This window comes from Perognathus longimembris, unplaced genomic scaffold (genome assembly GCF_023159225.1).
Source record: "Perognathus longimembris pacificus isolate PPM17 unplaced genomic scaffold, ASM2315922v1 HiC_scaffold_5241, whole genome shotgun sequence".
Classification (NCBI taxonomy): domain Eukaryota; kingdom Metazoa; phylum Chordata; class Mammalia; order Rodentia; family Heteromyidae; genus Perognathus; species Perognathus longimembris.
Genome location: NW_025960647.1, coordinates 320712 through 337834, shown reverse-complemented (window position 1 = coordinate 337834; position 17123 = coordinate 320712). Strand labels below are relative to the sequence as shown.

At 59.8% G+C, this 17123-nt stretch overlaps 1 protein-coding gene and 1 pseudogene across 1 annotated transcript; both read left to right on the top strand.

Annotated features, from left to right (window-relative positions):
* The first annotated feature begins 1912 nt into the window (after positions 1-1912).
* On the top strand, positions 1913-2402 carry LOC125345048 (annotated as a pseudogene).
* An 8218-nt stretch (positions 2403-10620) lies between these two features.
* LOC125345047 (mast cell protease 4-like) lies at positions 10621-12809 on the top strand. The gene is given in 6 exon segments (XM_048337298.1): positions 10621-10693; positions 11088-11238; positions 11549-11684; positions 11810-11816; positions 11819-12063; positions 12666-12809. Coding segments are annotated over 6 exon segments (756 nt in total).
* Positions 12810-17123: the final 4314 nt, after the last annotated feature.

Here is a 17123-nt window from a genome sequence, read left to right as displayed (position 1 = left end):
CCGCCAGGCGTGTTCCAGGTGGACACGCGTCCCGTGATCCGCCAGGCATATTGCAGGTGGACACACGTCCCGTGATCCACCAGGCGTGTTCCAGGTGGACACGCGTCTCGTGATCCGTCAGGTGTATTGCAGTGGACACGCGTCCCGTGATCCGTCAGTGTGTTCCAGGTGGACACATGTCCCGTGATCCGTCAGGTGTATTGCAGTGGACACGCGTCTCGTGATCCACCAGGCGTGTTCCAGGTGGACACGCGTCTCGTGATCCGTCAGGCGTGTTCCAGGTGGACACGCATCTCGTGATCCGTCAGGTGTGTTCCAGGTGGACACGCGTCCCGTGATCCACCAGGCGTGTTCCAGGTGGACACGCGTCTCGTGATCCGCCAGGCATATTGCAGGTGGACACGCGTCCCGTGATCCGCCAGGCATGTTCCAGGTGGACACGCGTCCCGTGATCCGTCAGGCGTGTTCCAGGTGGACACACGTCCCGTGATCCGTCAGGCTTGTTCCAGGTGGACACGCGTCCCGTGATCCGTCAGGCGTGTTCCAGGTGGACACGTGTCCCGTGATCCGTCAGGCGTGTTCCAGGTGGACACGTGTCCCGTGATCCGTCAGGTGTGTTCCAGGTGGACACATGTCCCATGATCCGTCAGGTGTATTGCAGTGGACACGCGTCTCGTGATCCACCAGGCATGTTCCAGGTGGACACGCGTCTCGTGATCCGTCAGGTGTATTGCAGTGGACACGCATCTCGTGATCCGTCAGGTGTGTTCCAGGTGGACACGCGTCCCGTGATCCGTCAGGCGTGTTCCAGGTGGACACGCGTCCCGTGATCCGTCAGGCGTGTTCCAGGTGGACACGCGTCCCGTGATCCGTCAGGCATGTTCCAGGTGGAGACGTGTCTCGTGATCCGTCAGGTGTGTTCCAGGTGGACACGCGTCCCGTGATCCATCAGGTGTGTTCCAGGTGGACACGCGTCCCATGATCCATTAGGCGTGTTCCAGGTGGACACGTGTCCCGTGATCCGTCAGGTGTATTGCAGTGGACACGCGTCCCGTGATCCATCAGGCGTGTTCCAGGTGGACACGCGTCTCGTGATCCGTCAGGTGTGTTCCAGGTGGACACGCGTCCCATGATCCGTTAGGCGTGTTCCAAGTGGACACGCGTCTCGTGATCCGTCAGGTGTATTGCAGTGGACACGCGTCTCGTGATCCGTCAGGCGTGTTCCAGGTGGACACGCGTCCCGTGATCCGTCAGGTGTGTTCCAGGTGGACACGCGTCTCGTGATCCGTCAGGCGTGTTCCAGGTGGACACGCGTCCCGTGGGCCTTCCCGCCTGGGCTGGCTTCCGCTGCCTCAGTAGCGGGGATTGCAGGCAAGAGCCATCTACGCTACCGACCCTCAAAATTCCCCACCCAACAGCTCCTAGATCTGATTAGCAACTCTCAAAACAGTTTTCTTTTTCTTTTTTCATTTGTCGCTTCCTGCATTTCAGTTCATCCTGCCAGTGTACGTGCAGAATGCCTCCTGGTCGGCGTCATCCCTACCGCCATTTCTCCTCCCCAGTCTATCCGACCGCAACTCGCTGCTCAAGTCAAAGCACCGTTCCATGACGGACACGAACAGATGGAGAAATCCGTGAGGTCTTCAGCACTCATTAATTCCCAACAGAGCTGCAAGCCAATCTGTGGCTCCAGTGGTGGCAGAGCCCCAGCCTTCAGCCAAAAGACGCTCAGGGACAGTGCCCAGGCCCTGAGTTCAGGCCCCAGACGGGGTGGGCGGAGGCGTGGGCGCTGCCGGGCCTGGGCACCGCTTCCGGGCTGCGGTGTGGGTGGAGGCGGGACTGGCACCAGCCAGATCCGGGGTGGGGGGGTGGGGGGAGGTCTTCCTGGAAAGATGCACCCTGATGACACCCTATGCTCGACCCAAGTCTACTCCAAGAAGCGGACTGGAGTCAGAATCGAACCACATTTCCTCCAGCTGTCTCCCCGACACGCCCCGGAGAAGGTCTGGCGTGGAGGCCTCTTCGTGCGGCCGACTTTCCAGCCGACAGCGACCGGAGCCGTCCACCCGGGCGATGGATGGGATCTTCGGGGCAGATGGGGAAATCTGGGGACTACTGTGACCCTGGGACCGACGGTTGCTATGGCAACTCCGGTACTAGAACAGAAATGCATCCATTTCTGTGCTAGGAGAGGGAAGCGTCGTTGCTAGTGATGAACGGCTAACGTTAATTACGAGTGGCGAATCATTACTATCAGGTCTGAATTTGTTCAACAAGAAACTGAACTGTTAGAAGATTACTCTTGAATGTCTACCAGAGAATGTTGGTTTCTATAAAAAGTTAGGCGCACAGTGTCTGAAGAAAACTACAGGCGTCGGAGGTTCCTAAAGGAAAAATCTTAAGAGAATTGTCCAAGGAGCCAGTGCCGAAAGGCTTTACTCTTTGTAGAGTTACAACATGCTGTTTCTGCCACACAGTGACCTCCCTACGGACTGGACTGAGATTTAAAAAAAGCATCGTTAACGCAAGCGTAGTGACGTGAAAAGATGACTCTAGGCCAGGACATATTGTGAGTCTAGATCACAAATGACTATCGTAAAGGGGATGATTTCTAACTGAAGGAATACATGTTTAACTTGAATCTTTCCCTGCGTTGTAGTTTTCTAAAGTTTGGCTTCATTTCTTCGTAGTCCAGTACATTTAGTAAGTTTACAGGTCTGCTATGTGCTGCTCACTAAAAACAAAATACGTTTACTAAGGTGGTTTGTTTCTTACCATACTCTTAGAATTAGGTGTAGTTTTTTTTCCAAAGAAATATAGAGACATTGGGGTTTTACCATATTACATGAAATGAGATAAACTGGCTATTATAAGTAACTATTTGTACACTGGAAATTCTTGACCTTAATAGTGGGAAACAACCTGGGCAGCTTTTTGAAGGAAGTAGAAATAGGTGTGGCTCAAGTGGTAGTGTTGGCCTAGCAAGCTCGAGGCCCTAAGCACAAGAACTGCCAAAAAAAAAGCACAAGAAATGAAAATTAGCTCATAAAAAGTGTGACGAGATGCAAGGTAGAATAACTTTACTGCTTTCCTAAACATTTATATGGTTCTGTGTAAACAATTGCTTGTCTTATCGCTCAAATACAATTATTTGTTAAAATTACCCAAGAGCAAATATTACAGGGCATTACTTTAAAACAGTGAGTTAACAACTCGGCATATATATTTGTTTTTCTGGATATCTGGATAATGCTTTCTCTGGAGTCACATGTTAATGAAATACGGAACATTATAAAATTAATTGAGTGTGTTATGTAGAACTCTGGCACTGTATCTGTAACATCTTTGAAATATTGATGGAAGCTTTTCTACTTAATGTGATTATCACGGTAGTATTATTCTAGTCACTGTCTTGGTTAATTTTATTTATTTTAATGATTTTTTTTTTAGTCTAATCTTTTGCATTCCACGCTAACATTAAACCTGTTTGTGTGAGTAGGGGGGAAAAAACTTGCTTAGAGAGGGAAAAAGAATATAGAGGTGGACAAATAACATCAAATACTGTGTGTGTGTGTGTGTGTGTGTGTGTGTGTGTGTGAAAGGCATAACGAAACTCACTGAACGGTGTTGTTGAGTCATAACAACGGGGAAGGGAACAAGAGGAAAGAGAGCAGTCGCTGAGGTTCGTCTGCGTGAATTACAGTGCACGCACCAGTGAGGCGATCGTGGCAAAACTCCTTCCACAATGAATATACACTGAGAAAATGGGAACAGTGAAGGGCACGAGGGGACAGGGCGGGGGCCGCGCCACCGAGACCCAGCCGCCGCCCCGCCCGCCAGGTGCCCCCCCCCCCCCGCCCAGCGTCTGATCCACGACAGACTCCACCCCGCGGTCTGCGCGGCTCCCCACGGCGCGTGGTCCGTCATTTGCAGCTAGAAGGCCGCGCGCCGCCTCATCAGCCACGCCGTCTCTGACTCGTGGGATCTCGTCTGGAGAATGCTGACAGGCGCGCTGACACGGTTACCGTCCAAAGATCGCACACGGAGCAAGAGAGAGGGACCGGAAGGTGGGGGCTGCCAGGCGCAGGTCTAACTCTGTGCCCTGTGACTCAAGGCCACGCAGAGAGGGCGGAGGTGAGCTACGGGAAGAATGCACAGCAAGAGCGGCACAGGCTTTGCTAATCACCCCGGCCCTCAGCCCCCTAGACGCAACACAGAGAGTGAGGTGTCGTTTCCACAGCGCTGGAGAAGCCCAGGGAACAGGCAAACTATTCCTCAAAACAGGGCTGGAGGGGCTTGGGAATGTGGCCTAGTGGCAAGAGGGCTCGCCTCCTACACATGAGGCCCTGGGTTCGATTCCCCAGCACCACATAGATAGAGAAAGCCGGAAGTGGCGCTGTGACTCAAGTGGCAGAGCGCTAGCCTTGAGCAAAAAGAAGCCAGGGACGGTGCTCAGGCTCTGAGTTCAAGCCCCAGGACTGGCAAAAAAAACAAATAAAGCAAAAAAAGAAATCCTGGTACAAGCCAGGCACCGGTACCTCACACCTGTAATCCTAGCCACTCTGAGCAGGAAAGCCCACGAAGCTTATCTCCAATTAGGCACACACACACACACACACACACACAAGCTGGAAATGGAGTCATCGCTCAAGTGCTAGAGCAATAGCCTTGAGCACAAAATCTCAAGGTTCAATCCCTAGGATTGGCACACACACACACACACACACACACACACACACACGGATGCAAAAGCCTGGCACAACTGAAAGCAAGACCATTCTGTTCACACACTCTTGGAAGAGATTAGTGATATGGAAGGCTAGTAATAAAAACTAGCAGTACCTAGTATGTCTAATCATTTATGAGCAGCGTCTCCCCTAACCCTCACGCGGTCTGTGGCGGCCCTGGGCCTTGCGGCAGGCGGGGCGCGGTGCTGGGCGCTGAGCCCGGCTCTGGGGCCCTTTGCTTGGCTTTGGTTATTTTGAGGTGAGGCCTCGCTTTGTCCCCAGCTCGTGCTTGAACGGTGATCCCCCCGTTCCATGCTTGCTCCCGGAGCTGGAACGGCAAGTCTACACCACGACACCCAGATGCTTCGAGCCGGATGGGTTCTCGACCGTGTCTCGGGCAGACCGGCCTAGACCCACGAGCCCTCGGGGCCCGGCGGCTGGGATGACGGTGTGAGCCACCGCGCCGGGCCCCTCCGCCGCGTTACCGCGTCCACCGGACGGAGAAGAGGGGGGGAGCGGAGGTGGAGACGCTCGCCCCGGCGTGCAAGGGGGGCTCGGGGGGCGTGCCTCGGGGGGCTACCAGGATTCCGCTGCGGTTGAGTCTAGAGCCTCTGAACAGGGACTTAAATGCGTCCATCCCAAAAGCACAGGCTGGAGGAGGGTTTCGTGAGGAAGAAAGAAGTGTTTGCCAGTCAATGGAGGACACTTGAGGAAAGCTTTGTCTTTCCTCCGGCAAGCACTGGAACCGCGGTCCCTCGCCGTAGGTCTTGGCCGAGTCCCTTCACTGTGGCCACACGGTTACAGAACTATGCCAGCCACGCACAGGATAGAAGGAAATTAGAACCATAGGGAACTAGGATATAAGGCAATTAGAAAGAGTTTTTAAAAAGCTTTTTCTTACAAGAAATAAGGAGCTCGTCCCTGTAATCCTAACCGCTAGGAGACTGAGAACGGAGCATCACAGTTCAAAGCCAGCACAGGCAGGAAAGCCCACCGGGCTCTCACCTTCCCTTAACTGTCAAAAGGCTGGAAGGCGCCGGGCGCCCGCGGCTCACTCCTGAAATCCCAGCTACGCGGGAGGCTGAGGGGCAAAGAAACGCAGGAAGAATGAGGAGCTACAAGGAAGAACTGTGATCTGGGGGGTGGGGGGGGAACCATGGCTTTCAGGTCCTAGAAGTGTAATGGAAGAGTCTGGAATCGACCCCTCAGTTGAGGGAAGCTACAGGCGGGAGAATGGAAGACAATCCTGAGGCTGAGCCCTCTGACGCCCGCCGGGCTGGAGCAAGAGCTGCCTAGCTCCACTCGCACGGCAGCTACCAAGCAAGCCAGCTTCCTCGAGGCGCGTGGAAAGGGCAGTGGGTGCCAAGAGGCCCCACCAGAGAGGGGCTCGCCTTTGCTGGGCTGGGTTCTAAGACGCAGAGAACTGCTACAGGGACAGATAGCATCACAAGATTTACAAGACAAGCACCCCTGTGCGGGGGGGGGGGGGGGACTTTACCCACCTTGTGAGTGGGGGCAAGCTACCCTGAACTCGCATGAGGACTACCTAGCACCGCCAGAACGCTGGTGAAGGAGGGGGACGGGGCAGAAGACCACGCAGAACACCATCAGGCCCGCAGGGATCCCGCAACAGCAGAGAGAACCCAGGCAAGGAGCTCCTGTTGTCATCCAGCCCAGCTTCAGAGAGAGCCCTCCCTCCCCACCGCCTTTCCCTTCCCCGGATGTCCTGTCCACAGACACTTATACCGGCACCAGCAAGAATTCAGATGGAGAAAGAGGGAGGGAGGGAGAGAGAGAGAGAGAGAGAGAGAGAGAGAGAGAGGTCCTCAGAGATCAAGGGAAGATCCAGAAGCACAGCTAAAACTAAACTACAGCAAAGATCAGAAGCAAAAACAAATACCAAAACACCCTTTTGATGAAAGCAAAAATAAAAGAGATCTACAAATATGCCCCAGCTAAAACATAGAAGAAATAAAAATATCCATTGTCCGTGAAAATATGCAGGTTCATTTGTGAGGCTGTCTTCACACATGAAATAATAAGCATCAGGTATGCAGCTGAACTTCCCAAACGAATGCACAGAGCTAACCAGGTGCCCACTGCATCTTGTAACTGGTAAGGACCCCGGAGGGTCACGGGAAACTCCATCACGGACAAAACCTCCAAGGTCGAGCCTCACTGCCTTCCTCCTCTATGCATGCGTTAACCCTCTGAAGAATCTAGTGGGGCCAGGGGCCAGAAGACAGATTACTTCTGTCATCCTAGCTACTCAGGAGGCTGAGATCTGAGGATCGTGGTTCTAAGCCAGCCTGGGTAGCAAGGGCTATGATACACATGTTTACTGACCATTTTACCACCTAAAAGGTGTGGCTCAAGTGGTAGAGCACCCATCTTGAGTGGAAAAGTTAAGGAATAGTGCCCAGGCCCTGAGTTCAAGCCCCAGTACCAGCACACACAATAATGATAATAACCCAGCAAGTCAATTAACGCTCTTAGCATGACCCTGATTGGCTTCACTTGACCATACTCTTAAGTGACCTGTCAACGTTGAGACAACTGCTAGTTCACTTCTCTCCTGATAGTAAGCGAGAACTCTTTTCTCTCTCTTTTCCACCCCTCTCTCGGCCTTTGGGAGCCTCCACAAAGGATTATGCCTTCCGGAATTCCTAAGGAACCCCGAGCTCCTTCGCCACACCCCCGCTGCATTTTTCTTCCACGTGTGTCCACGCATTTTCCTCCCCCTCTTTTCCTTCCATTCCGGCGCCCCGTGCTCGTCTTCCAGTACAGGGCTCACTACAGAGGACCGACGGCCCTCACGAGCACAGTGAGAAACGCGAACACGCTTAGCAAGAACAAAGGGACCACGTACAGAGGAATGACCTATCATGACCCAGGGAGGCTTAGCCAAGATTACAAAGGCTGGCGAACACTAAAAAAAAAAAAAAATTCCACGAGCGTAAGCTGCCATTTTAAGAAAATGTGATCATTTCAATCAATGCAAAAAGGTCTCTGGCAAGATCCAACCTTTTAAAAAAAAATAAGTAAGTAAAACCTAACAGTCAAGAACTAAAAGAACTTTTTCAACTTGATAGAGGGAATCTCCATCATACTCCATGATGGAAGACTCAGGAGATGCCCTCCCTTCCTCCAGGTGGGGAAGGATGGAAGAGCGCCGCTCTCCGGTCCTCCTCAGCGCTCCGCTGCAGGGCTAACCACTTCCCACAGAACAAGAAGGAATCAGGCTACGTAAATCCGAAAGGAATAAATAACACATCCCACGGGGATCTACGAGGAAAATCCTAAGGAATCTGAAATAAAACAAAGAGCTGCCACGAACGACCAGAAAACTCAGCCAAGCAATCTATTAACGCCTGATTAGACTCACAATAAATAATCCACTGCAGTTCTCCAGGATCCAGCGCCGTCCGCTCAGATCCGACGCGGGAGCCGGGAGGTGCGGGGACCCATCGTGCCCGAAGCGGTCAGTAATCCGCGCTCGAGCCGCTGCCAGAATCGCTCTGTCAGTATAATGCTTCGGCGGACAGCGCTCTGGTGGCTCTTACTTGCCATTTTCTCCCATGTCCTATCGTGAGAGCCTTCTCTCCACGAGTCACTGTGAGGAGTATGGCAGGGACTAAATAGGTCTATTCTCTCGCTAATCTGAACCTGGAGAGACAGGAGGCCAGCCAAAGCTGCGCGGCTGGTTTCTATACGCGTCCTCTGACTGGGATTCACCGACGCTCCAAGTCCTCAGTCCTGCCCGGGATACAGAAATCCCAACCAAGAGTTGGTTTTCTGATTTATGTTGTAATTTATAGTCACTGACAGATGGCTACGGGTAGATCTGGGGGAATGCAGGAGGGGGACACACAATATAAGCTGTTAGCTACGTTACCAGGACTCTTCTCAAGTCCTGTTATTCAAAGAACCCCGAGGCCAGCATACTACTAGCTCAAGCCTGGAACCCCAGACCTTTCCTTACCACACCTAGAATGCTTCTGCCTAACAACAAACAGCCACTTAAGATTTTGGTCTAGCACCAGTGGCTCACACACTTCTGCGAAATCTGAGGATCACAGTTCAGAGCCAGACCTAGCCAGGCGCCAGTGGCTCACACCCGTCATCCTACCCACTCAGGAGGCTGAGATCTGAGGATCGCCGTTCAAAGCCAGCCCAGACCGGAAACTCTGTGAGACTCTTCTCTCCAATTGACACCAGAAAACCAGAAGTGGCGCTGTGGCTCAAGTGACAGCGCTAGCCTTGAGCTGAAGAGCTCCGGGATGGCGCCCAGGCTCAGAGGTAAGCCCCAGGACTGACCACAAGAACAAAAGCCAGACTCAGGCCTGAGTTCAAGCCCCACATTAAATAAATAAGCTACCTAAGATGCTAACAGACAGCCCATCTGTATCCTGGGCCAGCGTACGCGTCTCCTTGACTGCAATTCAGGAAAGCGGGACGATGTGAAGGAAACACCATGGGGCTAGAGTAAAAACTAAAAATAAAAATTGAGGAACCGGAGGCATGCCTCAAACGGCAGAGCACCACAAAAGGTAAGCCAGAGTGTGAGCCCTGAGTTCAAGCCCCAGGCTGACACCACAGCAATGAAACAGAAATGAGCCGGTGGCCCACACCTGTGATCCTAGCTGCTCAGGCAACAAATCCACGAGACTCCCATCTCCAATCAATCACGGAAAAAGCCGGGAGCGGCGCTGTGGCTCAAGTGGCAGAGCGCTAGCCTTGAGCAAGAAGAGGCCAGGGACAGTGCTCAGGCCCTGAGTCCAAACCCCAGGACTGGGAAAATAAATAAATAAATAAATAAATACACCTCAAATAACGACAGTCGTAGATAACATCTTGCTGTCAAAACAAGTGTGATTCTCTACGTACACGAAGAAAGCTCTGATTCCCTATATGCAAATGCTATCTTCTGTGTGATGTGCCAGTACTAGGGCTTGAACTCAGAGCACTGAGTTTTCACTCAGCTTTCATGCTCACAGCTGGGGCTCTACCACTTGAACCATGCCTTCAGCCTGGCTTTTTGTTGCTAGGTTGAAATGGAGTCTCTCTGATTTTTCTGCCCCAGTTCATTTTGAACTGCCATCTTCCAGGACCTCATCCTCATGAGTAGTGAAGATTACAGGTGGGTCACTGACACCCAGAACAAACCCTGTCTTTCCTATGTGTGTATTTGTCTTTCTCCATTCATTGAATGATCTCCTCATCGTCCACTTCCCATATCATTAAAATGAGCAGCACGGAAAGCCTGTGAGTTTCAGACCCTGACAGAGTTTGGGGTCTTGCTGGTAGCTTCCGTTACATGCTCCATAATTACGTGCAGAAATCCCCAAGTAGTGTTACAATGATTAAATGAGAACACACGTGTAGAGTGTTACCGGGGGCAGACGTATTGCAGGTATTTGGTAAAGTCTCCCTCTTTCTTCCTTCTCGGTTCTATTATTCTACTAATCGTTTGGCTACAATGACGGACTAATCTTCGACTCCGGGCCACGCCTGGTCTGAAGGTACAGCTTTGCTCCTCTGATGTTCCCGTATTTGTTGGCGTGTGTGTCTGTCTTCGTGTGCCAACGGCAGAGCAGAGTGTTGTCACAAAAACCAATGTGGCCTTCAAGGCCGAGAAAAAGGAAGCTGGCGGCCCGTGGTCGCCTCCTCCGTGCTGGCGTGGCTGCTGTGCTTCTGGAGCGATGCTGTGATAAGCAGGTCGCCCCGCTGGGGATCTGATCGACAGTCACAGCGAGTGGAGGCGACGGGAGTCACGAGAACGTCTGATAAGCACGGCCGCTGGGCCCGACGGCGGGCTCTGCGGTCTGCGGCCTCCCCTCGCCGCCTCATTATAAAGGCCGCGGCGGCGGGCAGGACGGCTCCAGAGCCGAGCATGGACGCCGCCGGCGGGTCCCCGCTGCTGCTTCTCCTGCTGGCCGCGCTCCTGCCTCCGGGGGCCGGGGCCGGTGAGTCCCTCCGTGTCCCCCCTCCCTCCCCCCCCCCCCGGCTTCCCAGCCGTTGGCCTGGACGCAGGGCCTTTGCAAGTGTGCGGGGAGCTCCACCTGGACGGACCGTCCCCGGCCTCTTCCTTCCCAGTCTCCCCCGTGTTCCCGACAGCCCCCGCGGGCAGGGAGGGTTAGATAGAACCAGCAGAATCCGGACACGGGTCTCCCCCTGGCCTAATCTCCTGACCACACCCACGGTTCTGCCCCCGGGGGCGGCGGGGACGGGGCCCGGAAAAAACGTGACACGTGAGAAAGCAGGGCGGCCGCGGAGGCGAGGGCGGCGGCGGACGGGCTGGGGTCGCCAAGGACCCAAAGAACCGACCGGGCAGCCCGCCGTCGGGGCTCTGTGTTGCAGAGGAGATCATCGGGGGCGTGGAGTGCAAGCCGCACTCGCGGCCCTACATGGCCTTCCTGGAGGTCACCTCGGAGCGCGGGGAGCGCGGCAGCTGCGGCGGGTTTCTGGTGAGCCCGCGGTTCGTGCTCACGGCCGCCCACTGCCAGGGAAGGTAAGGGCCGGGCTCGCCCTCCCCGCGTGGGGGGGGACCGGCTCGGGACCAGAGGCCCGCGTGGCCCGGCCACAGACGTCCGCTCGCCGGGGCCATTTCACTGCCCCCCCGCCCCCCCCCGTCTCCGGGGTGAGCCAGGGCTCCCAGCAGGGCCAGTCGGGTCACGACCCCCGCTCCCCAGGCCCTTCCCGTCCTCGCGGTCCCCGGTGAGGACCCCCGGGGTCCCGGGAGCACTCCGGCTGAGGAGCGGGCCGCCGGGAGCACGGCCTCTGGGGGAGGCAGGCCAGCTGTCCCCCCCTCTGGTCAACAGGGAGATCACGGTCACGCTGGGCGCCCACAACGTGACGAGGCCGGAAGCCACGCAGCAGAAGCTGGCGGCGGCGCAACAGATCGCCCACCCCAAGTACAACCCGTTCACCCACCGCCACGACATCATGCTGCTGAAGGTACCGCCCTCCCTCCCAGCCCTCCCTCCCGGCCCGCCCCCGGCCAGCCCGCCCCCGGCCAGCCCGCCCCGTCGGACTTCCTCCACCCGGGGCGGCTGTGCCCTGACGCCCCGTCGCCCTCCCAGCTGGAGCAGCCGCCGCGCTGAGCCGGGCCGTGGACGTGGCTCGGCTGCCCGCCCCGTCGGACTTCCTCCACCCGGGGCGGCTGTGCCGGGCCGCCGGCTGGGGACGGACGGGGGTCATGCAGCCCACGTCCGCCACCCTGAGGGAGGTGAAGCTGCGGATCATGGACAGAAAGGAGTGCGGGTTCTTCTGGCATTATAAGAACCAGTACCAGCTGTGCGTGGGCAACCCCGACAGCACGCGCTCCGCGTACAAGGTCAGCCTGGCTCTGCATCTCCTCCCCGGGGCGGAGGGGCGGGGGGGGAGGGGGGCCCGGCCGCTGCCCCCGACGGCGGCTGCCGCCTGGGTGTGTGGGCTCCTGGCGCTCCAGCGCTTTCCTTGTTCTTTCTCTCCTCTTCCTTCCTTCCTGTCAGTCGTGGGGCTTGAACTCGGGGCCTGGGCGCTGCCCGGAGCCTTTCCCCTCAAGGCTGGCGCTCCACCACTTTGACCCGAGGCACCGTTTCCAGATTTCTGGTGGTTAACTGGGGAGGAGAGTCTCACGGAATACGCTGCCCGAACGGGCTTCGAACCGTGATCCTCAGATCTCAGCCTTCCGAGTAGCTGGGGTTACAGGCGTGAGCCACCGTGCCCGCCTGCATCCCACTTTTCTCTGCCCAAATCCTTCCCATCCACGTGTCAGAGAAGCCTCTAGAAGAGAAGGGAGCGGGCTGCGAGGAACACGGCCGAAAGCAGCGAGTCCCAGACCGAAGAGGGGCCCCCCCCAACTGTGGGCTCCACATGGAGACGCTGGGTCGTTTGGGACAGGAGTTAGGAGAGGACGGCCTCTGTTCACAATGGTTTTCCTCCTCTCCCCTGCAGGGAGATTCGGGGGGGCCCCTGCTGTGTGCGGGGGTGGCCCACGGGATCGTGTCGTATGGACGGTGGTCGGCAAAGCCTCCTGCCGTCTTCACCCGCATCACCAACTACATGCCCTGGATCGACAGCGTGATAAAGGGCGGCTAGCGGCCAAGCCCCGCAGAGCAGGCCCGGAGCGGGGCTCGGCTCCGGTCACCCGGGTCCTTCCAAAGCAGGCCTCGGCCTGAGCCCGGGAAACCTCCAGTGATCCCCCCCCCAATCAATAAAGATGCAGCCTGCAACACGGGCGTGCGGCTCTCATCCCCGCTCACTTTCGAGCGCTGTGTTCCTCCTCACCCACAAGCCCCTCTCTAGCTTCAAGGAAGAACTGCTCTGGGCTCCTTTCTGGCCAAGAACCGTGACCCTGCGGAGGGTAACACGGATGTTATGGATTACCGGGGGGGGGGGGGGGGGGAGCGGGAAGGTGGCTCAGTGGTACAGTGCTCGCCTAGCGTGCACAAAGCCCTGGGTTCAATTCCTCAGCAACACATACACAGAAAAAGCCAGACGAGGCTCAAGTGGCAGAGCGCTGGCCTTGAGCAAAAGAACATCAGGGACAGAGCTCAGGCCCTGAGTTCGAACCCCAGGACTGGCAACTAAAATAAATAAAAATAAACTGCCTGGATCTGCACCACAGGATAGCGTGCCCACAGGAATACCGGGCTGCCGCCCTTCCTCCTCTCCCTGCCGCCCTCTCCTCCCCACCCTCTCCCCGCACCCCACCCCACACCCCACCCCCCCATCACCCCCCATCGCGGAGGCGCCTGGCCTCAGGCACGCACAGCCATCCCTGAGCGCAGAGGCCGCACAGAAGGTGGATCCGCCCTGCTGGGATTCCACACGGGAAGGATTTCTAACACCATCCAGCCACGCCCCCACCTCCATCCCAGCCACGCCCCCGTCCTCCATCCCAGCCACGCCCCCACCTCCATCCCAGCCACGCCCCCACCTCCATCCCAGCCACGCCCCCGTCCTCCATCCCAGCCACGCCCCCGTCCTCCATCCCAGCCACGCCCCCACCTCCATCCCAGCCACTCCCCCAGCCTCCATCCCAGCCACGACCAGCCTCCATCCCAGCCACGCCCCCAGCCTCCATCCCAGCCACGCCCCCGGCCTCCATCCCAGCCACGCCCCTGCCTCCATCCCAGCCACGCCCCCCAACCTCCACCCCAGCCACGCCCCCGAGACTCCATCCCAGCCACGCCCCCGTCCTCCATCCCAGCCACACGCCTAGAGCCTCCATCCCAGCCACGCCCCCGAGACTCCATCCCAGCCACGCCCCCGTCCTCCATCCCAGCCACGCCCCCCGGCCTCCATCCCAGCCACGCCCCCAGCCTCCATCCCAGCCACGACCAGCCTCCATCCCAGCCACGCCCCCAGCCTCCATCCCAGCCACGACCAGCCTCCATCCCAGCCACGCCCCCAGCCTCCATCCCAGCCACGCCCCCGTCCTCCATCCCAGCCACGCCCCCACCTCCATCCCAGCCACGCCCCCGTCCTCCATCCCAGCCACGCCCCCGTCCTCCATCCCAGCCACGCCCCCACCTCCATCCCAGCCACGCCCCCAGCCTCCATCCCAGCCACGACCAGCCTCCATCCCAGCCACGCCCCCAGCCTCCATCCCAGCCACGCCCCCGTCCTCCATCCCAGCCACGCCCCCAGCCTCCATCCCAGCCACGCCCCCGAGACTCCATCCCAGCCACGCCCCCGTCCTCCATCCCAGCCACGCCCCCACCTCCATCCCAGCCACGCCCCCGAGACTCCATCCAGCCACGCCCCCGTCCTCCATCCCAGCCACGCCCCCACCTCCATCCCAGCCACGCCCCCAGCCTCCATCCCAGCCACGACCAGCCTCCATCCCAGCCACGCCCCCGGCCTCCATCCCAGCCACGCCCCCATCCTCCATCCCAGCCACGCCCCCCGAGACTCCATCCCAGCCACGCCCCCGTCCTCCATCCCAGCCACGCCCCCGTCCTCCATCCCAGCCACGCCCCCGTCCTCCATCCCAGCCACGCCCCCAACCTCCACCCAGCCACGCCCCCGAGAATCCATCCCAGCCACGCCCCGTCCTCCATCCAGCCACACGCCTAGAGCCTCCATCCCAGCCACGCCCCCGAGACTCCATCCCAGCCACGCCCCACCTCCATCCCAGCCACGCCCCCAGCCTTCATCCCAGCCACGCCCCCGTCCTCCATCCCAGCCACGCCCCCCCACCTCCATCCCAGCCACGCCCCCACCTCCATCCCAGCCACGCCCCCGTCCTCCATCCCAGCCACGCCCCCACCTCCATCCCAGCCACGCCCCCAGCCTCCATCCCAGCCACGCCCCCGTCCTCCATCCCAGCCACGCCCCCACCTCCATCCCAGCCACGCCCCCACCTCCATCCCAGCCACGCCCCCGGCCTCCATCCCAGCCACGCCCCCACCTCCATCCAGCCACGCCCCCGGCCTCCATCCCAGCCACGCCCCCGTCCTCCATCCCAGCCACGCCCCGGCCTCCATCCCAGCCACGCCCCCATCCTCCATCCCAGCCACGCCCCGTCTCCATCCCAGCCACGCCCCCGTCCTCCATCCCAGCCACGCCCCCGTCCTCCATCCCAGCCACGCCCCGCCTCCGTCCCAGCCACGCCCGCATCCTCCATCCCAGCCACGCCCCGGCCTCCATCCCAGCCACGCCCCCAGCCTCCATCCCAGCCACACACCCCGGCCTCCATCCCAGCCACGCCCCGCCTCCATCCCAGCCACGCCCCCACCATCCCAGCCACGCCCCCAGCCTCCATCCCAGCCACGCCCCCACCGCCATCCCAGCCACGCCCCCGTCCTCCATCCCAGCAACGCCCCCGTCCTCCATCCCAGCCACGCCCCCGAGACTCCATCCCAGCCACGCCCCGTCCTCCATCCCAGCCACACGCCTAGAGCCTCCATCCAGCCACGCCCCCGGCCTCCTTCCCAGCCACGCCCCCGTCCTCCATCCCAGCCACACGCCTAGAGCCTCCATCCCAGCCGCGCCCCGGCCTCCATCCCAGCCACGCCCACGGCCTCCACCCCAGCCACGCCCCCGTCCTCCATCCCAGCCACACGCCTAGAGCCTCCATCCCAGCCGCGCCCCCGGCCTCCATCCCAGCCACGCCCCCGTCCTCCATCCCAGCCACGCCCCCCGGCCTCCATCCCAGCCACGCCCCCGTCCTCCATCCCAGCCACGCCCCCCGGCCTCCATCCCAGCCACGCCCCCGTCCTCCAGCCCAGCCACGCCCCCACCTCCATCCCAGCCACGCCCCCGGCCTCCATCCCAGCCACGCCCCCGTCCTCCAGCCCAGCCACGCCCCCACCTCCATCACAGCCACGCCCCCAGCCTCCATCCCAGCCACGCCCCCGAGACTCCATCCCAGCCACGCCCCCAGCCTCCATCCCAGCCACGCCCCCGTCCTCCATCCCAGCCACGCCCCCACCTCCATCCCAGCCACGCCCCCAGCCTCCATCCCAGCCACGACCAGCCTCCATCCCAGCCACGCCCCCAGCCTCCATCCCAGCCACGCCCCCCGAGACTCCATCCCAGCCACGCCCCCAGCCTCCATCCCAGCCACGCCCCCGCCTCCATCCCAGCCACGCCCCATCCTCCATCCCAGCCACGCCCCCCGAGACTCCATACCAGCCACGCCCCCGTCCTCCATCCCAGCCACGCCCCCATCCTCCACCCCAGCCACGCCCCCGAGACTCCATCCCAGCCACGCCCCCCGTCCTCCATCCCAGCCACGCCCCCAGCCTCCATCCCAGCCACGCCCACATCCTCCATCCCAGCCACGCCCCCGTCCTCCATCCCAGCCACACGCCTAGAGCCTCCATCCCAGCCACGCCCCCGAGACTCCATCCAGCCACGCCCCCGTCCTCCATCCCAGCCACGCCCCCCCGGCCTCCATCCCAGCCACGCCCCCGGCCTCCATCCCAGCCACGCCCCCGGCCTCCATCCCAGCCACGCCCCGCCTCATCCCAGCCATGCCCCCAGCCTCCATCCCAGCCACGCCCCCGAGACTCCATCCCAGCCACGCCCCCGTCCTCCATCCCACCCACGCCCCCGAGACTCCATCCCAGCCACGCCCCCGTCCTCCATCCCAGCCACGCCCCCCGGCCTCCATCCCAGCCACGCCCTGAGCCTCCATCCCAGCCACGCCCCCGGCCTCCATCCCAGCCACGCCCCCCGGCCTCCATCCCAGCCACGCCCCCGTCCTCCACCCCAGCCACGCCCCCGTCCTCCACCCCAGCCATGCCCCCACCTCCATCCCAGCCACGCCCCCGTCCTCCACCCCAGCCACGCCCCCGTCCTCCACCCCAGCCATGCCCAGCCTCCATCCCAGCCACGTGTGGTCCTCCCTGTCGTCCTCAGAGGTGGACGCCGCCTCCAGGGCTGCCCAGCCAGCCGGCTTCC